This window comes from Malaclemys terrapin, chromosome 5 (assembly GCF_027887155.1).
Source record: "Malaclemys terrapin pileata isolate rMalTer1 chromosome 5, rMalTer1.hap1, whole genome shotgun sequence".
In the NCBI taxonomy this organism is placed as follows: Eukaryota; Metazoa; Chordata; order Testudines; family Emydidae; genus Malaclemys; species Malaclemys terrapin.
In genome coordinates, this window is record NC_071509.1 from 73,187,528 (window position 1) to 73,207,569 (window position 20,042).

The 20,042-nt window shown below is 40.8% G+C and overlaps 1 protein-coding gene across 3 annotated transcripts in view; it reads right to left on the reverse strand.

Annotated features, from left to right (window-relative positions):
* PALLD (palladin, cytoskeletal associated protein) overlaps positions 1 to 20,042 on the reverse strand; it is a 319,604-nt gene that overhangs the window by 23,693 nt on the left and 275,869 nt on the right. For 2 of the 3 annotated variants that reach the window (XM_054030226.1, XM_054030228.1), the window contains exons 12-15: positions 13,526 to 13,661; positions 12,353 to 12,454; positions 11,736 to 11,786; positions 10,058 to 10,279 (exon numbers count right to left, since the gene is read on the reverse strand). In XM_054030226.1, the coding sequence (XP_053886201.1) occupies positions 10,058 to 10,279; positions 11,736 to 11,786; positions 12,353 to 12,454; positions 13,526 to 13,661 (511 nt within the window). The remainder of the gene's footprint in view (positions 1 to 10,057; positions 10,280 to 11,735; positions 11,787 to 12,352; positions 12,455 to 13,525; positions 13,662 to 20,042) is intronic. The other variant, XM_054030227.1, reaches the window with a different exon arrangement.

Consider the following 20,042-nt stretch of genomic DNA (forward strand, 5'->3'; position numbering starts at 1 on the left):
ACCAAATAACCATGAAGAGGCATGTTACTCAAACTCACACTCCCCAGTTCAATATGTAATGTAACAACTTTTCTCTTTAAATTTTAATTGTTGAATAACATGCTTAATCATTCCCCAAAGAGACAGATATATCCCACCTTAATATAAGTGTAGGACTTACAATAATATTTAGACAATAATAGAGTGTTATCAAAATTTAATAGGCTTCTATAGAAATACTCTAAAAATTTCATAGGAAATACCAACATTTTAAATCAAAGTATAGAACTTTAGAGAACTACATCCCAATTACACCTCTACCTCGATAGAATGCTGTCCTTGGGAGCCAAAAAATCTTAATGCGTTATAGGTGAAACTGCTTTATATCGAACTTGCTTTGATCTGCCGGAGTGTGCAGCCCCCCCCCCAAGTGCCCAGCTCTTAAGGCAGCAGCCTGCCAGCACCAGCACAGAAGTAAGGGTGGCAAGACCATACTATGCTACTCTTACTTCTGCGTTGCTGCCTTCAGAGCTGGGTGGCCAGAGCGTGGCAGCTGCTGACTGAGGGCCCATTTCTGCAGGCAGCAGTGCAGAAGTAAGGCTAGCAATATCATACCATGCTGCTGGTCTCCAGCTGTCCAGCTCTGAAGGCAGCACCACCATCAGCAGCAGTGCAGAAGTAAGAGTAGTGGTACTGCCAACCCCACGCCCCCAACTCCTTTTTGGGTCAAGATCCCAAGGCTTCCGGCAACTAACAGAAGTTACTAGATCACAGGCCCTGGTTCTCATGGGAGACTTCATTCAACCTGATATCTGCTGGGAGAGCAATACAGTGGTGCACAGACAATCCAGGAAGTTTTTGGAAAGTGTGGGGGACAACTTCCTGGTACAAGTGCCGGAGGAACCGACTAGGGTCAGAGCTCTTCTTGACCTGCTGCTCACAAACAGGGAAGAATTAGTAGGGGAAGCAAAAGTGAATGGGAACCTGGGAGGCCATGACCATGAGATGGTAGAGTTCAGGATCCTGACACAAGGAAGAAAGGAGAGCAGCAGAATACGGACCCTGGACTTCAGAAAAGCAGACTTTGACTCCCTCAGGGAACTGATGGGCAGGATCCCCTGGGAGAATAACATGAGGGGGAAAGGAGTCCAGGAGAGCAGGCTGTATTTTAAAGAATCCTTATTGAGGTTGCAGGAACAAACCATCCTGATGTGTAGAAAGAATAGTAAGTATGGCAGGCGACCAGCTTGGCTTAACAGTGAGATCCTTGCTGATCTTAAACACAAAAAAGAAGCTTACAAGAAGTGGAAGATTGGACAAATGACCAGGGAGGAGTCTAAAAATATTGCTCAGTCATGCAGGAGTGAAATCAGGAAGGCCAAATCACACTTGGAGTTGCAGTTAGCAAGAGATGTTAAGAGTAACAAGAAGGGTTTCTTCAGGTATGTTAGCAACAAGAAGAAAGTCAAGGAAAGTGTGGGCCCCTTACTGAATGAGGGAGGCAACCTAGTGACAGAGGATGTGGAAAAAACGAATGTACTCAATACTTTTTTTGCCTCTGTCTTCATCTACAAGGTCAGCTCCCAGACTACTGCACTGGGCAGCACAGCATGGAAAGGAGGTGACCAGCCCTCTATGGAGAAAGAAGTGGTTCGGGACTATTTAGAAAAGCTGGACGAGCACAAGTCCATGCGGCTGGATGCGCTGCATCCGAGGGTGCTAAAGGAGTTGGAGGATGTGATTGCAGAGCCATTGGCCATTATCTTTGAAAACTCATGGTGATCGGGGGAGGTCCCAGATGACTGGAAAAAGGCTAATCTAGTGCCCATCTTTTAAAAAGGGAAGGAGGAGGATCCAGGGAACTACAGGTCAGTCAGCCTCACCTCAGTCCCTGGAAAAATCATGGAGCTGGTCCTCAAGGAATCAATTCTGAAGCACTTAGAGGAGAGGAAAGTGAACAGGAACAGTCAGCATGGATTCACCAAGGGCAAGTTTATTTGCCTTCTATGACAAGATAATTGGCTCTGTGGATGAGGGGAAAGCAGCGGACATGTTATTCCTTAACTTTAGCAAAGCTTTTGATATGGTCTCCCACAGTATTCTTGCCAGCAAGCTAAAGAAGTATGGGCTGGATGAATGGACTATAAGATGGATAGAAACCTGGCTAGATCGTGGGGCTCAATGGGTAGTGATCAATGGCTTGATGTCTAGTTGGCAGCTGGTATCAAGCGGAGTGCCCCAAGGGTCGGTTCTGGGGCCACTTTTGTTCAATATCTTCATTAATGATCTGGAGGATGGCGTGGACTGCACCCTCAGCAAGTTTGCAGATGACACTAAACTGGGAGGAGTGGTAGATACGCTGGAGGGTAGGGATATGATACAGAGGGATCTAGACAAATTGGAGGATTGGGCCAAAAGAAATCTGATGAGGTTCAACAAGGACAAGTGCAGAGTCCTGCACTTAGGACGGAAGAATCCCATGCACTGCTACAGACTAGGGACCGAGTGGCTAGGCAGCAGTTCTGCAGAAAAGGACCTAGGGATTACAGGGGACGAGAAGCTGGATATGAGTCGACAGTGTGCCCTTGTTGCCAAGAAGGCTAACGGCATTTGGGGCTGTATAGGGGCATTGCCAGCAGATCGAGGGACGTGATCATTCCCTCCCCCACCCCCCATCTGGAGTACTGTGTCCAGTTTTGGGCCCCACACTACAAGAAGGATGTGGAAAAATTGGAAAGAGTCCAGCGGATGGCAACAAAAATAATTAGGGGGCTGGAGCACATGACTTATGGGGAGAAGCTGAGGGAACTGGGATTGTTTAGTCTGCAGAAGAGAAGAATGAGGGGGGATTTGATAGCTGCTTTCAACTACCTGAAAGGGGGTTTGAAAGAGGATGGATCTAGACTGTTCTCAGTAGTAGCAGATGACAGAACAAGGAGTAATGGTCTCAAGTTGCAGTGGGGAAAGTTTAGGTTGGATTATTAGGAAATACTTTTTCACTAGGAGGGTGGTGAAGTACTGGAATGGGTTATCTAGGGAGGTAGTGGAATCTCCTTCCTTAGAGGTTTTTAAGGTCAGGCTTGACAAAGCCCTGGCTGGGATGATTTAGTTGGGGATGGGTCCTGCTTTGAGCAGGGGGTTGGACTAGATGATCTCCTGAGGTCCCTTCCAGCCCTGATATTCTATGATTCTATGATAATTACAACACTGAAATTTCAGATTAAATAGCTGAAATCATGAAATTTACAATTTTTAAAATCCTATGACTGTGAAATTAACTAAAATGGACTGTGAATTTGGTAGGGCCCTCAGTATAGGACAAGAGTTCAAGACAGATGTAACCAGAAAAAAACATCCATTTCATTTTTGTATCCATTCCATAAATACAGTTTTTAAAAGTCTCCAGCACACGCAAAAAGGAAATTTGGAAATTGTGACCAAAGTTTAAAAATATAAAATTTTCAAAAGTGCTTTAGTCACTTAGGCCCAGATCCTCAAAGGTATTTAGGCACCTAAATCCCATTGATTAATTGCCTAAAAACCTTTGAGGATCTGGGCCTTTGGTGCTTTTGAATATTTTACCCATGATGCCTAAGAGGCCTAAGCCCATATTTAGGCTTCTAAATACATGGCGTCTTTTTCAAAGATGCTGACCGCTCAGCAGCTTCTGTTGAAGTCAATGAATGCTCAACATTTCTGAAAAAGAGGTCACTTAACTTAAGTGCCTGAATATGGGTTTAGGAGCTTAACTTAAGGCATTTATTTCTGAAAATTGTTCACCCCTGTATCTGGCCTAGTTTTATTACAAAATGCCACTCACCATTAAATTTCAATTACCCATAATTAGGGCTCCATGTCTGTCCTGGAGGGTGTGGAAGTCACGGATTCTGTGACTTTCCATGACTTATGCAGGGGCCAGTGTGGCTGACCCAAGGGCTGCCCAAACAGCTGGCTCTGGGGCCAGCTGCTCAGGTGCCCCCCGGCACAGCCACACCAGCTGCTGCTGGGGAGGCCCTGGGGACAGGGGGACTGTCCAGTGGCCTGGGCAACGGTCCCCGGACCCTGCCAACTGGTGCCACATTAAACAGGAATGTGGTGCTGCATCATTTTGTGGTGATGAGAGGCAGCAAAAAGAAGAGAATTGGGTCAAGAAAATAAATGCATTTGACAGGGGTTCTTATCCCACAAAGGAAGCAGCAGCAAGCAAAGTAAAAGTGTGCTGGGATGCGCTACATCCCTGATGCTCCTCAGTGTCTGCTAGGCTGGAGAATCTGTACTGATTCAAAAACGAAAAGGAGAGGGCCTGGAGCTCTACCCTGAAATATATGCTGCAAAAGAGATTTTATGTCAAATCTATGATGTATTTGTGTTTCCTTCTCTCTCCCTCCTCAAGGGAAGAGGGAGCTGCTGGGGCAATTTCCTTCCTCTGGAGCTAGCCTGGAGAAATATCTTCCTTTGGAGAGGAGGCGAATAGAGAACTTGCGTCTGGGGCCATAATTCTGCCATTAGGTGCTCCTCTGACTGGTGGGAAAAACTGGGAGCTCCAGGAACAAGCTCCTCTCATGTCCTCACTTCATCAACCAGACAAGAAGGGAGGGGAAGTTCTCCCTCTGCTCTCCCTTACCTTAATATCTGTAGAAAAAAGTTGGGGGCAAAATAAGTCTAAAACCTTTGACTTTTTCCATTTTCTTTCTATGCCTGACAGGCTGCAACAGTGAGTACAAGGAGTATAGATGTCCTTGGAAGGCAGCTCCACCAACCCAGACAAAGGGCTTTGTGGGTTAATTCCCAGCTGAGGATCAGAAGGAGCTGAGGGAATCACTAGTGGCCAGAAGCAAATCAGGAGCAGGTTAGCCTATGCACATACCTTACACAGGGAGGTCAAGAAGGCTGTGCAGACCAAAAGCCAGGCCAGGAAGCTATAGGAAGAATAGAAGAGCTACCCTGTATGGCTTCTTCTTTTGAGTTTACTGCTTGTGTAAGTGCATGGATGGAATGCAGCTACAGACTTACCAAGTTGGTGTCAATCTGGGTTTAACCAGAACAACAAAACCCTATCAGGAGAGGGTAATTTGTGTTCAAACCTGAACCTCTGGTCAACTCTCTTTCTTTCTCATTGTTTCTCTCTAGGCCCTGCCATACAGCCTGTATTTCCATTCAAAGAACTTTCCCACTTAGAAGAAAATATATGTGTTCACAGTGTTATCATTGCCTATGAGATGAAGGAAAAAGGGCTACATCCACTTACTATATGTAGGCTGATGTGTTAGAACAATAAATGAATATGGATTTCTTTTTTACAGCACAGTACATATAGAGTGAAATTTTTCTTCCCCTAATCATGAAACCAATAGGATTATTAGCATAAGGCAGGCAACGTTGTCAGGAGTGTTATTTCTGTAGTGAGAACTCAGTGATTTAGTGAGAAAAATGTGTTCGGAAGTTTTCCAGCAACAGTCAAGCGACAAAGCAGAGCAAGATTCCAGTTAGATTACAATCTTCCAGGTTCTTCATATTTGCCAACTCTTCAAAGCCAATAATTCATTCATTTTGGGGAGTGAATGAAGGACACTTTTAAATTTCACTGAAATACAATAGACTAGGAAAACTGAGTGGAAATTTCCTTTTAAAATAATTACTATGTCTGGTTCTTGTATTGACAGGCATTATATGTCACTATAAATGATTTCATTTCCTCAATAGCTGGTTATACTAGTTTTCCATTTTGTCTGTCAGCAGGCTTGCAGAAAATCTATGGTGTTAACAGATTTGGTAATGTTTTCTCATTTGCTGACAGAGCTTTTACTGGAGACAAAAGATATTTGATCATTTATAAACATATGCTAATGGTTCTGAACAAAGACATAGCTGCAAAAATGAGTTTTAACTTGTATGCTTCACATGTTTCATAATGTTACTTGACATTAGTTGGGCTTGCATTAAGTGGTAATTATTTTGTAACACATTTCTCTCATCACAAAATCAAGAGACATGCCAAGAATTATTAAGCAGAGGCACCTATTAACTGTATCTGTTGTCCCAACTTGATACACTGATTGCTTAATACTCACTTCCACCAGGTAGTAACAAAGTTCCCTTCTATGGCTTTTTATTCTGAGTGAATTTTTAATGTAACCCTTATCTGTTGTGGGTTATAAGTAATGGTACCATCACTATTTCTACTGGAAACAAGGGCCACCTGTCTGGTAAAATATTTTCCTCATATGATACCTTATAATAAAAGGTACCATTATGTAGTCATTGACCTTACATTTGGATATTGTATATTTTTAATAAATTTTCAAAAACAGTGTAAGTGAATGTATTAAAAAAATGGTAGTGATTTTCAACCATGTACTGCAGATTCAGTTATTTTTAAATTGTGAATGACATCCACCCCTGTGCAGAGAGGCCAGTACAAGGTCTATGCCCATACTCACATCTCACTTAACCCCTATTTTGAGGTGAATATTTCTCTGTATGGAATTATCATAATCATAAAGACAAATATCCCTCAAAAAGAACATTTCCTCTCTCACACACATTGATTCCCACTTTAACCAGAAAACAACTATCATGATAGTTATAATCAAAGGAAATTCAGATTTTAGAAACATATCTAAAGACAGAATTTTCACATCAGTATTCAACTTACATGGTATGTTCAGAAAAAAGAAAAATCAAACCAATAATCCTATTTACAAAGATCCCTTGTAATGAATGCCAGATTTTAGAAACACCACAGTTCCTCCCAAATCTATTCTTTCACAGACTATTTGGGAAAAAGGTGATTCAAGTTGAGTAAATAGTTTCCAGGCTTTCATTTGCCAGTGTCAACATTTCCAGCATCAGGAAATGGCAGTATAGGAGCTCATCTCAACCATCAACCGTTTCAAAATTGCCAGCTTGACATACTTAAGCAGATAAGGGAAAGAACATGTTCTGGTAATTCCAGAGAAGTCCAGTTGACAAGAAGTTACCCAACAGCAGTGGAAATGATTCCACCCCTGGCAACTGAGCAAATCACACATGAAGCATCTCCAAGGAAACTGAATAAAAGGTCATAGCCCCACCAGTGAGGATGACAGACCACTTTCAATGTATATATTTTAATATAATGGAGAAATGGAGCATAATATCCCTATCACAACATACCCATGTCAAATAATGCACTAATTTAGAATGCAGTGTTTTCAGGGAACAGCCAATTGAATGCTCTCCAAATATAAGAAATGACCATAGTTCACTATGGTCCACCCAAACTGTGATTCGTAAGCCGTGGGCAAAAAGCACACTTCTCCATCAGACCACACACCCAACTACAGTAACCTAACGTAGTTGGAAACTTTTCTGTCCTGATTCATCTTCCCATCTTAATCAGCGCCCATCAAAGTCAATAAGAATTGGATCAGGCCTGAAGTTAGTCCTGGCTCCTTAATGGACTAACCCATACCACATTGAACTTTGTACATTTTAGTTTAGGAAACTTAATTTTTTTAATACTACCTGTGGTTAATTAAAAGCTCCCTCTTTGATCTCTTCTATGTGCAGTGCTGCCCACTTGTTTGCATCACTGTGTTTCTCATTCTGTATACACATAAGTATTGCCCAGAAAAATTAGATTGAGGAAAGCCAATTCTAAGCATTGTTCTCAGCCTCCCAAGGTCCAAATGTGGGACTAAGCTGAAACGAAGTACAAGAATAAATAGTACACAAACTGAAAAGGCTATGGGATTATTTTCTTCAACATAAATAACCATAAAACTTTTTCTGATTCAGCCATTCTAAAGTCAATCTACACTACTAAAAAGTGCAGCAGCATCAAATACATGAGATGGAATTAAATTTGAATTTCAGAGAGAGAATACAAAATTAAAAGAAGCCTGGGGTATGTAATCCATGGCCTGCTGAGTTGGTTCTTGAGATCCAGTAATATCCCCTCAGTTTCCTAAGAACTTAAGCTTTTATTTTATTTTTTATTTAAGTGAGATTTCAGCAATGCTCAATGTTGGCTTAACTGATTTCAATGGGAGCAAAGTGTTTTTGGAAATCACACACTAATATTTAACTATGATGGTTGTGAAGAAAAACATATCATTATTCTCTATCTTCCTGAGTCCACAGACTCACAGCCTGAATCAAGAGCTCAGAGATATAACCTTCCACTAATTTTTCAATGGGGTGTTGAATCTGATGTCTAATTATATCAATTTAATTATGTCACTATGGTTATCTGGTTACTGCAAGAAGGTGATGTCCCTTTGGGATTTGCCAAGATGACAACAATGACCACTACAGTTAACTATAACATGGAAATCCAGTGTGGACTGCACTTAACCACCGGGATACATTCTTTAGGATTACAGAAACTATTAGAGATGGAAAGGTATTAGGTCTGTGATACACAATCTGTGGCTACTCATTTCAATCTTTTTCTAGAGAAGCAGACTACCAGTAAGAATAGGTGAACAAGTAGGAAACACAGGCATGTTCTAGATAAAATGAACAGATCAGAAGGCTTCAGGAGCGGCAGGCCAGGAAAGCTTTCATAGGTTACATAAAGAGGGCTGCTATTTGTAAAAGTCTCTTTGGAAATACTTATGTTTGTGAACAGATATTTCTTCTATTTGGACTCTGCAGGGATCAAAGTGACCACAACATTGCATAACAGACTCAAACTGTTCAAAAATAAAGCTGAGAAATAAAGCTGAACATCAAGAAGTTGCTTTCAGAGAAGCTGCGCCAGTTTTCCCAATTCTAGTCCTTCCCTGGCAACACTCCAAACACATTTGGTCTTTCTATAATTTTGTGTAACACTGCATGCTAATAGCACTCTATAGACACCTTTTAAAAATGTATAATTTTCCTCAAACTAAAATCCTAATACATTTATTATGTAAATTTTGTAGCCCCTTGCATTTCTGGCAGTTTACCAATCTGGCCTTCACTGCTGTGAAGGCTGGGCTTCAATGGAATAATCTAAATGAAAAACAGTATCTAGCCACAAGGGGACACTGTGACAACCTGCCGCACATTACTGCTCTCCTCCCATCTTCCCCTACCCTTCAGGACAATTATGAAGTTACTTGCTTTATGAATGAAGCCAACAAGGAACCAGTGCTGCTTTTGTTTTCCAGTTACCTAAATAGGTCAGTAGATTACTGGTTAATCATTAAAATTACTAAGCACAGCCTACTAAACAGGACATTTTCCTCCACACTAATTACCTAGTATCAACAGAGATTTAACATTTTCTCAAAGGAAACCCATCCTGAGTGCTGTGCACCAAACCAGGAGATGCTATATTGTTATTTTTTGAACTTTAAAAATCTAAAAGAAAACAGTGATGCTTGGCAGAAATCTTTGCCCAGTCAATGAAAGTTTCCTTTGACAAGACTTCACTGGAAGGTATGGTGGCCTTTGAGAAGATTTTCAGATGAACAACAAGCTTCTGTCATTAAAAAATAAAAATTACAGAAACATGAGGAGCACCATTACAATGTATCAGAAACATATGGGACAATTTTTGTAAGTAACCTAGGAATCTAAGTCCCATTTTCAAAAGTGTCCTAAGTCTCATTGACTTTCAATGACAATTAAGCTCCTAAATCACTTTTGAAAATGGTTCTTAGGTGCTTTGGAAAATTTTACCCCCATTATATATGGCTAAGGTGACTGGGAGATGGTTAGCTGTGCATCTTTAGAGATAAACCCCAAGATGCAGACCCTCAGCTGATGCAAATCACCATAACTTCACTAGCTTCAATAGAGCCATGACAATTTCTGCCACCTGATTGGGGGGCATGGATCAGCGTTCACATTGCACTCCCCATCAGTACCCAGCTGCCCAGGCTGTGGAAGCTAATTATCCAACCAGTGGACAAATTTGGTGATGAAGTTCATGTGGTACCTGAGGCACATTGCACATATGCTAAGAAGAAGATGCCACCTGAGGACCTGCCCCCAGACAGAAAACTTAATATTCTTATAATACATAGAACACTTGTTATTACAGAGATAACCAATACAATAATCAGAAGTTTCCACACTTCTAAAGAGATTTCTTCCATCCTCTCACCTTTGGCTTTGGATTTCCAGCCACTCTGCATGTAAATGTGACTGACATTCCTTCAAAGATTTTGTAATGTTTCAGCTTCATCTCAAAATATGGTGTCACACTGTTATCAGTGGGCTTGTCTCCATGCTGCACCTCATCATCCGATTCCTCCACAGGAGACCTCTCCAGGCGGTATTCAATCTCACTGATCAGTCTTTGCTCAAAGCTGGAGACTTTATACTCCTACCGGACAAGAAAGGTTCATGTTAGTATCTGTCGTCATTTACTACATAGTATGATATGATTCTAATGAATTTCTTTCCCTAGGTCTTTGACAATTGGTTAGGATCTTACATATAGAAAGAAATTGTATTATGTAGAAGAAAAAAAACAATTTGTGCCCAAAAGGAGTTCGTTATAAAACAATGAAAATATCTGGTACTAGGCATACATTTTATTTTATGTTGTCCTAGGGTCTAATTCATAAGAAAGAAAGAAAGAAAGAAAGAAAGAAAGCCATTGGTTGCTTTTCTTCCTCTCTCTTTTTTCCCCCAAACACACAAAGCATAAAATCATATATTCTTAAACAGTTCACAAAGAAAAAAACACTGATTTTTCCTGGAGGGTGTAGGCAGATTTAGGGTGGGGTTTGTCTCCAGATGGTCAGGAGACCATATGGTTCACAGCTGGAGTTTGTGAAGAACCTTACTGCAAGTAGTACAATAAAAATACCATTATTTTGTTTACATTCTCCCTGAGCAGTGACAAAACTACATTACTGGTATATGACTACAACTGCCATATTTTTCTCACGTCTCCAGCCCCAATCCAGTTGCTGCCACAGATTGCCCTTGTTTAAAAAACAGTGACACACACACACACAAACACACACTATACGGTATATTGTTTATTTCACACTGAACATTCCCTATATATACAGGGAATGTTCAGTGTGAAATCAACATATGGCATATGACGACAACGGCCATATTTTTCTCACGTCTACTGATACCCATACTTTGCATCTAGACATATTTGACGTGGGCTTTATGGTAAGTGAACTGAAGACTAAACAGCAGCAGAAATCTTTATTTATCATTGATTTTCTTAGGCTGTAGAAACTAGAACACCCTTTTGTAGGTTTTATATTCTTTCTAACCATTCTTTTTCTTATTACTATTGGTATCTCATGTAAAGTCTCCTTTCATAGATCCTCCCTCTACAAATGAATTTGATCTGGCTGATGACATTAAGCCCCTCATCGCTACCCCCTGACTTGGTTATAGAAAATAATGATCACTTTGTGCAGGAAAAAAGTGAGAGAAAAGTTGGATTTTGGTTATAACAAACATTTTTACCTATTTCTTTACAAATTTTCCCATGAAATGTTATCCAATTATCTGATTCTACATTACTTAGATGAGCCAATGCAAGATGCAAAGCATCTTGCGTCAATGGATCTCAGAATTACTGGGGAAAGACATTTGTACAGAGCTATAATGGTAGTGTTGTTAAAGTTAATCTGTCTGCAGTTGCTTACTAAATATTAAATTAAACACCATGTGTGTAAGTGCACCCAGAAATAAGTCATTAATATTTGACCACTGCAGTGTTATTAAAGAAGGAAGGTAAAGGTGAAAGGTACAGGAGACAAAAAGTCAATAGATTAAAAAAAGCAAGAAAGAAGAAAGATGAAAACCTTTTGATTATCCACAGGACTCTTTATAGAAGCATCAAGAGAGCAAGCTTCCTGTAAGGGCAGAAAGAAAATGAAGGCTAGCAGTAAGAAGATCAAGAGGAATCCACTACAATTTCTGGGAGTTCTTTCAGAAGAAAGTACTGCATGTGGTAACATAAACAAACGAATGGCTGAACAGCAACACTGGCAACAGAGCAAAAATGGAAAATGGGTTACTTGGCTTTTTAAACAGACTTTCTGCTACACTTCTGATTTTGGTTTGCACACAACAGTACAGATTACATGCATAAAAGACAAGTTAGTCTCAAGATAACAGAGGATGTATTTTTGCCTTGAGAAACTGAAGGGTCAGGATAGGATAGGATAAAAAGAAATGAAGCTCAAAGTAGGAAGCAGACATTTGAGAATCCTTTCATCTTATTCAGTGTGGAAAAACTGAGCAATAAGCATGGTATTCTCCACTTGATTGCTTTTGTGTATAACTCACAACTTCTTTAGTCAAATCCGTCCTGTCTTGTCTATCCTACCATATGGAGCTCTCTAGTAGAATGTTGTCTGAAAGGAGCAATGGAAAGGAAATGATTATTTTACTGTGCAAGTGCAGAGTTATGTAGCACCTGTGTAGTGGGCTCTTCGTCTGGTTCCTGTATATTAAAGACAGTTGCAGCATTGTCAGCACCCAGTAGTCGACGTGCCATCTTCTCCTCATAAGTTAACCTCTGAACAAAAATAAAACAAAAAAAGGGAGTGGGAGGAAAGGAAAGTGGAGAAGGGGAAGGGGAAGTAAAGGAAAGTTATTTTTTCTCTTTTAAAAAACACACAGCAGGTAACTTAAAGAACAACCAGTGTTCCCATGGGAAAATCTGAGAATCATTCAGTTTAGCAATAAGTTAGCTTCTGTGTCATATTTTCTGTACTGCTCAAATGTATTGCTGAGATGAAAACAGGATCTTTATTTCTTAAAAATCCATCTCCTCTTAAGTTATTACTCTTATTTGTGTCATCAACATAATTTCCACAGAAAGCAATTATACTCCCAAACACAATTATTACCTCAGAGGAGAAACAAGCAAGAACAGCAGGTCTCAAAGCCCAGGCTCCAGCCCAAGTGAGAACATCTACACTGCTATTTTTAGCCCCATAACCTGAATTGACTTAGGCTCTGAGACTCACTGCCATAGGTCTTTTTTTTTCCAGTGTAGACATACCCCAAGAAACCTAAGATCCGTTGATTATCAATGAGATTTCAATGACTTCTATATCACTTAGACGCTTTTGAAAATTTTGCCCTTCATTTACAAAATGGGGATGATAATCTACAGCATATAAATAACCTTCATTATTTAAAATAAATCACAAGAAAGATGTCAGTAGTTGATTCTTAGACTACTAAGGTTTCAAAGACACTTAAAACAATCCCTTAACTGAAAAATTCACACAAGGTTTGGGAAAGTTGGTGTGTCTGAACAGCAGGTGAACTTTCTCAAAAGTAAATTAGAGACTAATTTTATTTATGTCTTACAATGCATAGAGAAATAATTGGCTCAAAACCTTGTAGATGTGCACATGGCTAATCTGTAACCACATGCTTCCTATCAGCATTTCTTCCAATTGTTTGTTACACCCACTTGTTTTGTCTTGTCTTAAAATTAGATTGTAAGGTTTTTGAGGCAGGGTCTATGCTTAGTGCAATGGCCCTAATCCTGATGGAGCCACACTATTGTAATACAAATAATAAATTATCTGAGAAACTATGCCCAATCCCCCCGTTACATGTTAGGTTTAAATACCGGCTGGCCATTGTTCAAAAGTTCTTCCTTGAAACGAAGTTTTCTTTCCAGGTCTTGTATGACAGCATCTTTTGTCCCTTGAATCTCTTCGTCAGATGCTATCCTAGCAGTTCTGCCTGTTTTCTTTGGAAATCCCCTGCAACACAATACAAGAAAGTAACATTTTTTATTAAACCATTAAGATTTTAAAATATCTGGGTAAAATCCTGCCCTTTCTGAAGTCAATGAGTTTTTGACATTGACTTCAGTAGGGTCAGGATCTCACCTACCCTGTCCAAACTCATGAAATTCAAGCTGTGAACCCGATATTCTAATTTTTTTTAAACTATATTCTTCGTGTTGTTACCACAGTTATCAATAATAATGCAGAAGCTTAGTTGAAGTCATACAATTGTTCTTCTAACTCACTTTGTTGTGATCTGAGAGTCAGTTCTATGGCAAAAGTTTAAATGTTTGTTTTTGATTTTTTTCTCAAGCATTAGTTCAAATAGGAGTTGAAATGGTGCTGAAGTGGGTGCCAACATAACACATACACAAAATAGCAAGCAAAGTTAGCAATGACAATACAACAAACATGATAACAGCGCCTGTAAAGAAGGCATGACTAGTTGAGCAAGAGTGAAAGGGAAAGGGGTGTGTGCACTGTACATACTGTTGCCCCTTTTCGACCTGAATGGGTGGTCAAATTTCAGGGCCCTGGGGACATTCCAGTTGGAAGTACAAATTGATAGAGTCTGGTATTTTTTTTGATGCAACTTTGTTTATTTACAAAGAGGTATCAAGTTCTGCTTCTCCAAATGCAGGAGAAACCAAAAACAAAAGGAGCAGGTTCTTAGTTTACAGTCCCCAGCCTCGTTTTGTCTTTGATCTCTAACTTTTTCTCAGGCCATTCCTCTGGGTCAGAGAGAATGGGTAGTAAAACAAGATAAAAAGCTTGCACATTTCAGCACCTGTAGGGTTGGCAGAGTAAAGATATATATTTAACAGGACATATTGGGGCCCTGCTGAAAGAGGGCCGGGTTGAAGGTTTTCAGAAGTTTGAGTTTTACTTAACTGAGCATTCTGCAAGGTGGTGACATACCACCAAGCAACTTTAACTCTGTGTTAATGTAGAGTTTTGCCACTGAATTGCCTAGGAAAAGATACGTTATTGGTAGAAGTTAGTAGTCATTTAGGCAGCTGTTCATATCATGTCCCACAATTTGCATACTGAAACAGCCAGCACTGCCTCCCATAGGCTGAGCACCACCAGCCCAGCTTAAGTGGTCCCCCCAAGCTATGGCTCTGACCCATTCACTGTGTTCTCCCCTACAATTTAGCTCGCCCCCCCCCCCCACACACACACTGCAAGCAGAGGCTAGTAAAGTACAGATTTTCTCAAAAACTACCAATCCAAGGCTTGCCTACCACCTGTTTCCATTTCCCACCCCTTCTGCAGCTGCAACCCCTCTCCCTTTCCCGGTCCCTACCTCCCCTCAGAAGTCCTCTAGCTCCTCCCCATAACAAAAATGTTGGTCAGACTGCCTGCTGACTATTCTACTGTGTTCACAGTAAGCCTCCCCATAAATTAAAAATATGTGACAACTGAGAACTCATGTATCAAGCAACATGAGTTATTCAATCTTCATTGTACAGGTGTACAAAGTTTGGATTAGATACATCAATGGTTGGGTGTTCACGGGGGCAAAGGCATTAAACTACCCTGGCAAATATAAAATAGCTGCATAGAAATGCTCTCATGTTTTTTTTCTTTACTGGTGCGTATGCACTGTAATCCTTCCAGACTGCACATCTGCGCAAGCAAAGAAGTGAACATCCTTAAATACCAGGCTCAATTTAATCGCCCAAAGATTTAGTGGATGCCATGCACTGCCTTGGGTAAAACATGACAGATTGAGCCCATTTTGACTCACACCACATCAATAGTTTGACCCCTTGCTCTGCAAAAAAGAAATTTAAAAACTTTTTGGAAAATGTTTTGGAGGATCGTATGTCTCTTTAACCCCAGTTTATATGATCCCAAATTAGGATCACTAACCATATCCCCTACTCTCCTGAGGCACACCAAATATCAAAGGAATCTGACTAAGCATGTTGATTTTAAAGGACTTAGGGTATGTCTAGACTGCAAGTAAAAGCCCATGGCTTGCCCATGCCAACTGACTCAAGCTCACAGGGCTCAAGCTAAGGGTCTGTTTAGCTGCAGTATAAATGTTTGGGCTTTGGCTGGAGCCCAGGCTCTAGGACCCTGCAAGGTGGGAAAGTCCCAGAACTCAGGTGGCAGGCAGTATGAGCCTGAACGTCTACACCACAATTAAACAGCCCCTTATTGTGAGCCCAAGTCAGGTGGCATAGGCCCCGGGTGTCTATTTGCAATATAGACCCCTTAGAAAGGTCAACATTTAAGGAAAGTTGTGATGCAATCTTAACTAGAGTGGTGTAGCCTCAGCACTATAATTAACCCATGTTACCGTTTGTGAATACATAGTGTGTAACAAAGTTTTCTCTTCCTTGCATAGCTGGAAAATGACATGGCAATACTGTTTCTGAAAGACTAGTCAGCCCCAGAGCCTGCTTTACACTGGGAAACTGAACCAGCACTGAAAGCACTTTTCAACAGTGTGGCCTCCTGATGGGAAAACAACTGTTTAAATGCTGGTATACAAAGAACAAAGCTGTTCTCCATACCATTGCAGAAAGCATGATCACACTTTTCTGAAAGTCTCAGTCCCACTATCTGGAGTGATTGAAAATGGTTTTGTCTAGTCTGCACTAGCATCAAAACCATTGTCAGTATTTGTACAAGGGATTCACTACTGAAAATAATGGTTAAATTTTCTAGTGTAGACAAGGATATACTTATTCAGTTCAAGCAGTGGGGAACTGAACACTTCAGTCAGCCTCTGCATTTTTAAAACAGTAGCACACCAGGGTTCCCATCTACAGCCTGATGAAGTAGCAAAATGCCACTGTAACCTCTGATACTGGCTCAGTGCTGGATTTTCAACACCCCAGTTTTTGAGGGTTTTCGGATCTCTGATTTTGGTGTAGCCCATTATAAAGAGAAACGCTTTGCAAAATACGTAACTGGATCCAGGTTAGATTCCAAACATCCACACACTTTGGGGTGTTTAGACCTGGGGTTTTGGTCTGGACCCATTTTTATTTAAAAGTGAAACTTTTCTCCTATTGTGAAAATGTTAATGGGATGATAGCACAAACCAGGAGAGCATGATTTTTTTCTGTTGCCAGGAACATTTAAAATTAATTGGAATTTAGGATTCATAGATGATAAAGATGGAAAAAGATTCCAATTGTGTTAAAGCATCTCAGTCCATCTTCCTGTCAATACATAACTAACTTGTCAACTGCTGGTGCTGGATCTTTTAAAATTAATAATAAAATGGAGATACCAAATATCAGGTAGTTACCTGAAAATATTTCTATCAACTGCAGTCATGTTTCCAGGATAGGGGCAGGAGGTCATTCCTTATATATAGTCTTGAACTATAATTTTAGTGTTTATTAAGCTGATATAGTAGAAATGAACTGTCAGAAACCAATACAAAAACAAGTGAATTGATGCAGAAGACTATAATTGGACTCTTTCTGCTTGAAACATTTTATATTCTGTTACTGAAAGTAAATTAATAGAGTGGGGAAATGGATAGGTTACTGTTTAAAAAACTAACAATTTCCACATACAGGCTATTTTGAGAAGCAAGTCACAAGTGACTAATATACAACAATACATTAAGAAACAAAGCTTTCATATCACATGCTACAATTTCATATTTTAAATCACTAAATTCAAGAAGCAGCTTAGCAAAATATATCTAGGTCCCAATCATCCCACGCACTAACTGGCACACAGATGTCCAAAAAGGTATAACCTATAATAAGCCCAAGAAAGTTATGCAAGTTTCATGAAAAGAGGGGTGTTATGCTGCCACTGTGCCAGCACTATTTCAGTTTTGCACAGCACATGGGAGCTTGCATGGAAGGACTGTGGTCACCCAAGGCTTAGGCTTGGTGAGGTCAAGGCAAGATAACATGTAACCGCCACCTTTCATTTAAGAGAGTGGTAAGAAATACTATAGCACTTCTATAAAACAATAGCAGCCCCACCCAAAAGACAGGCACACTTCCCAGAACAAACTCATACATTTCACTGCCCAAAAACAAAGGCACATGTGAGACCGCTCAGGAATTCGAACTATACGGGAGAGAGGGTTGGTTGAGTGTTGGTTTTAATAGAGATGTGCATGTCAGAGAGAATGAGACAGAGAGAGAGAAGCAGAAAGAAAAACACCACAGAAACAGACAGAGGCCCTGCGTACACTACAGCTATGGCACTGCAGGAACTTTACCTCCGTAAGCAATGGTAGCTAGATCGATTAGGTTGACATAGCTGTGGTGCTGAGGGATGTGGATTTTTCACACCCCTGAGCACTGTCGCTATGTTGACCTAACTGTTAAGATTGGACCAGGATACAGAGAAGGAGCAGAAAGTCAGTGACAACCTGAACAAGCACTCAGAGCATAGCCCTGAGAAAATCTTACAGAGAGCTTTTGGGACAAGGCTGATTGAAAAGGGGTTGGAGCTGCGAGCAAAGAAGCTATCTCCTATTGGATTCCTCCAGTGTTCAGAGAAACAGGCCCCTGTACATTCTTTGTAAACAAACAGAATTGCATCACAGATACCCATCTCACTCATCAATTTCTACTCCTAACAGAAACAAACCTCCCGAGCTTTGGCCACACGCTTGAGTCAAGGGGGGGGTAACGATATGTTTATCAACAAAATTTATGTAGATTTACAAAACATGAATCAAACAATGGAGGTAGCTACTTCAGGCAACCTGCCTTTGACATATAACTATAAAAAAATTTATACAGCTAGCAGCCCTCAAAAGCCTTAGCAAATAGATATGTCTTGTAACAACTCTGGACTGTTTTGGACTGGGGCTGGAGAGAGAAGGGGAGATGGGAGAGCTGTGACCCCTCATGGAGATGATCTATTCCTATTCCAAAGAGGATGGAGCTCGGCTGTTCTCAGTGGTGGCAGATGACAGATCAAGGAGCAACGGTTTCAAGTTGCAGTGGGGGAGGTCTAGGTTGGATATTAGGAAACAGTATTTCACTAGGATGGTGGTGAAGCACTGGAATGGGTTACCTAGGGAGGTGGTGGAGGCCCGGCTTGACAAAGTCCTGGCTGGGATGATTTAGTTGGGGTTGGTCCTGCTTTGAGCAGGGGTTGGACTAGATGACCTCCTGAGGTCTCTTCCAACCCTGATCTTCTATGATTCTATCCCCCTTTCTTAAATCACACTTAGGTACACAAAAAAAAGTTACCTTTTCAAACATACATTTTTTGACATGAGCTTCAATATGGCAACAAGAAAACGGAGATAAATAGAAAGACATTGGGTGTGTCTGGTCATAAGGGTGGTCATGCTATTATATAGCAAAGACAGAAGAGAAACAACACTGCAGGGACCTGAAAAGTGGGCCCTTAGGGAATGGGAGAGATTCAGGAGACAAAGCTTTGGCCCCATCAGGGATTACATATGCCATTGCCACAATCTGCCCCTTCCCAATGGAGCTCTGCCATTGGCCACTGGTGCCCACCCATCTCGTTCACCGTTGGATTTACAATTTACCCTCCAAGGCATGGCCCATGTAATGAGCAACACCAGTTCCCTTCATGGTTGTTGCAATCAGTTCAGACCACCACCTCAAGTGATTACCATTCTACTGCTTTGGTTGTCACCCAAACCATCTATTCACTGGCTTTTGCAGTGGTTTCACCATCCCTATGCACTTATCTGGACACACTGTGTCCTGAGAATTTTCTTCTTGTTCGTGGCTGCTCCCATGCCTATGTTTAGCCTATTCTAGGGAACAATAGACAAAATGCTGCTAATTTATTTGTGGATTTGAATGTGAATTTTTTGTCTAATGTGATTTTCAGTGCACAGTGGGAGGATTAAAGCTGTAGGACACAATAAGAAAAGGCAGACTTAAAATATAGGTGCAAATAACTGTCAGCACAAAACTGTGGCTGAAAATTTTATGCTGTCTTTCAAAATCAGGCCGAAATTTCCATTGACTTCAAAGGGAGCTTCAAAGGAACTCAGCACCTCCAAACCCCCCTCTTATTTAGGGGCCCAGATCTGGATTTAGATGCATAACTTCAAGCATATAAATTTGAATTCTTTTGGCCAGAGAGGGCACAGGGAAACTGCCCATAGACACGCCACATATTTTACTTTTAATTATTTCACATGCAGAAACTTTTGACAGCAGAGAATTTTGGAACCTTGGCTCAATTCCAGCCTGTTTTGAATACTCACTGTAACATTTATTTAGAAAGCAGGCCAAACCAGCAACACTTTTCATGCTTTGATTACAGTGTGCACATTGGATGAGATTCTTTCCACTCCTCCTTCTCACTGTTCTGACAGGGTAAACAAGGGCAACAGGCTGGTGGTTGTTACAGTCCCAAGGATGTGTT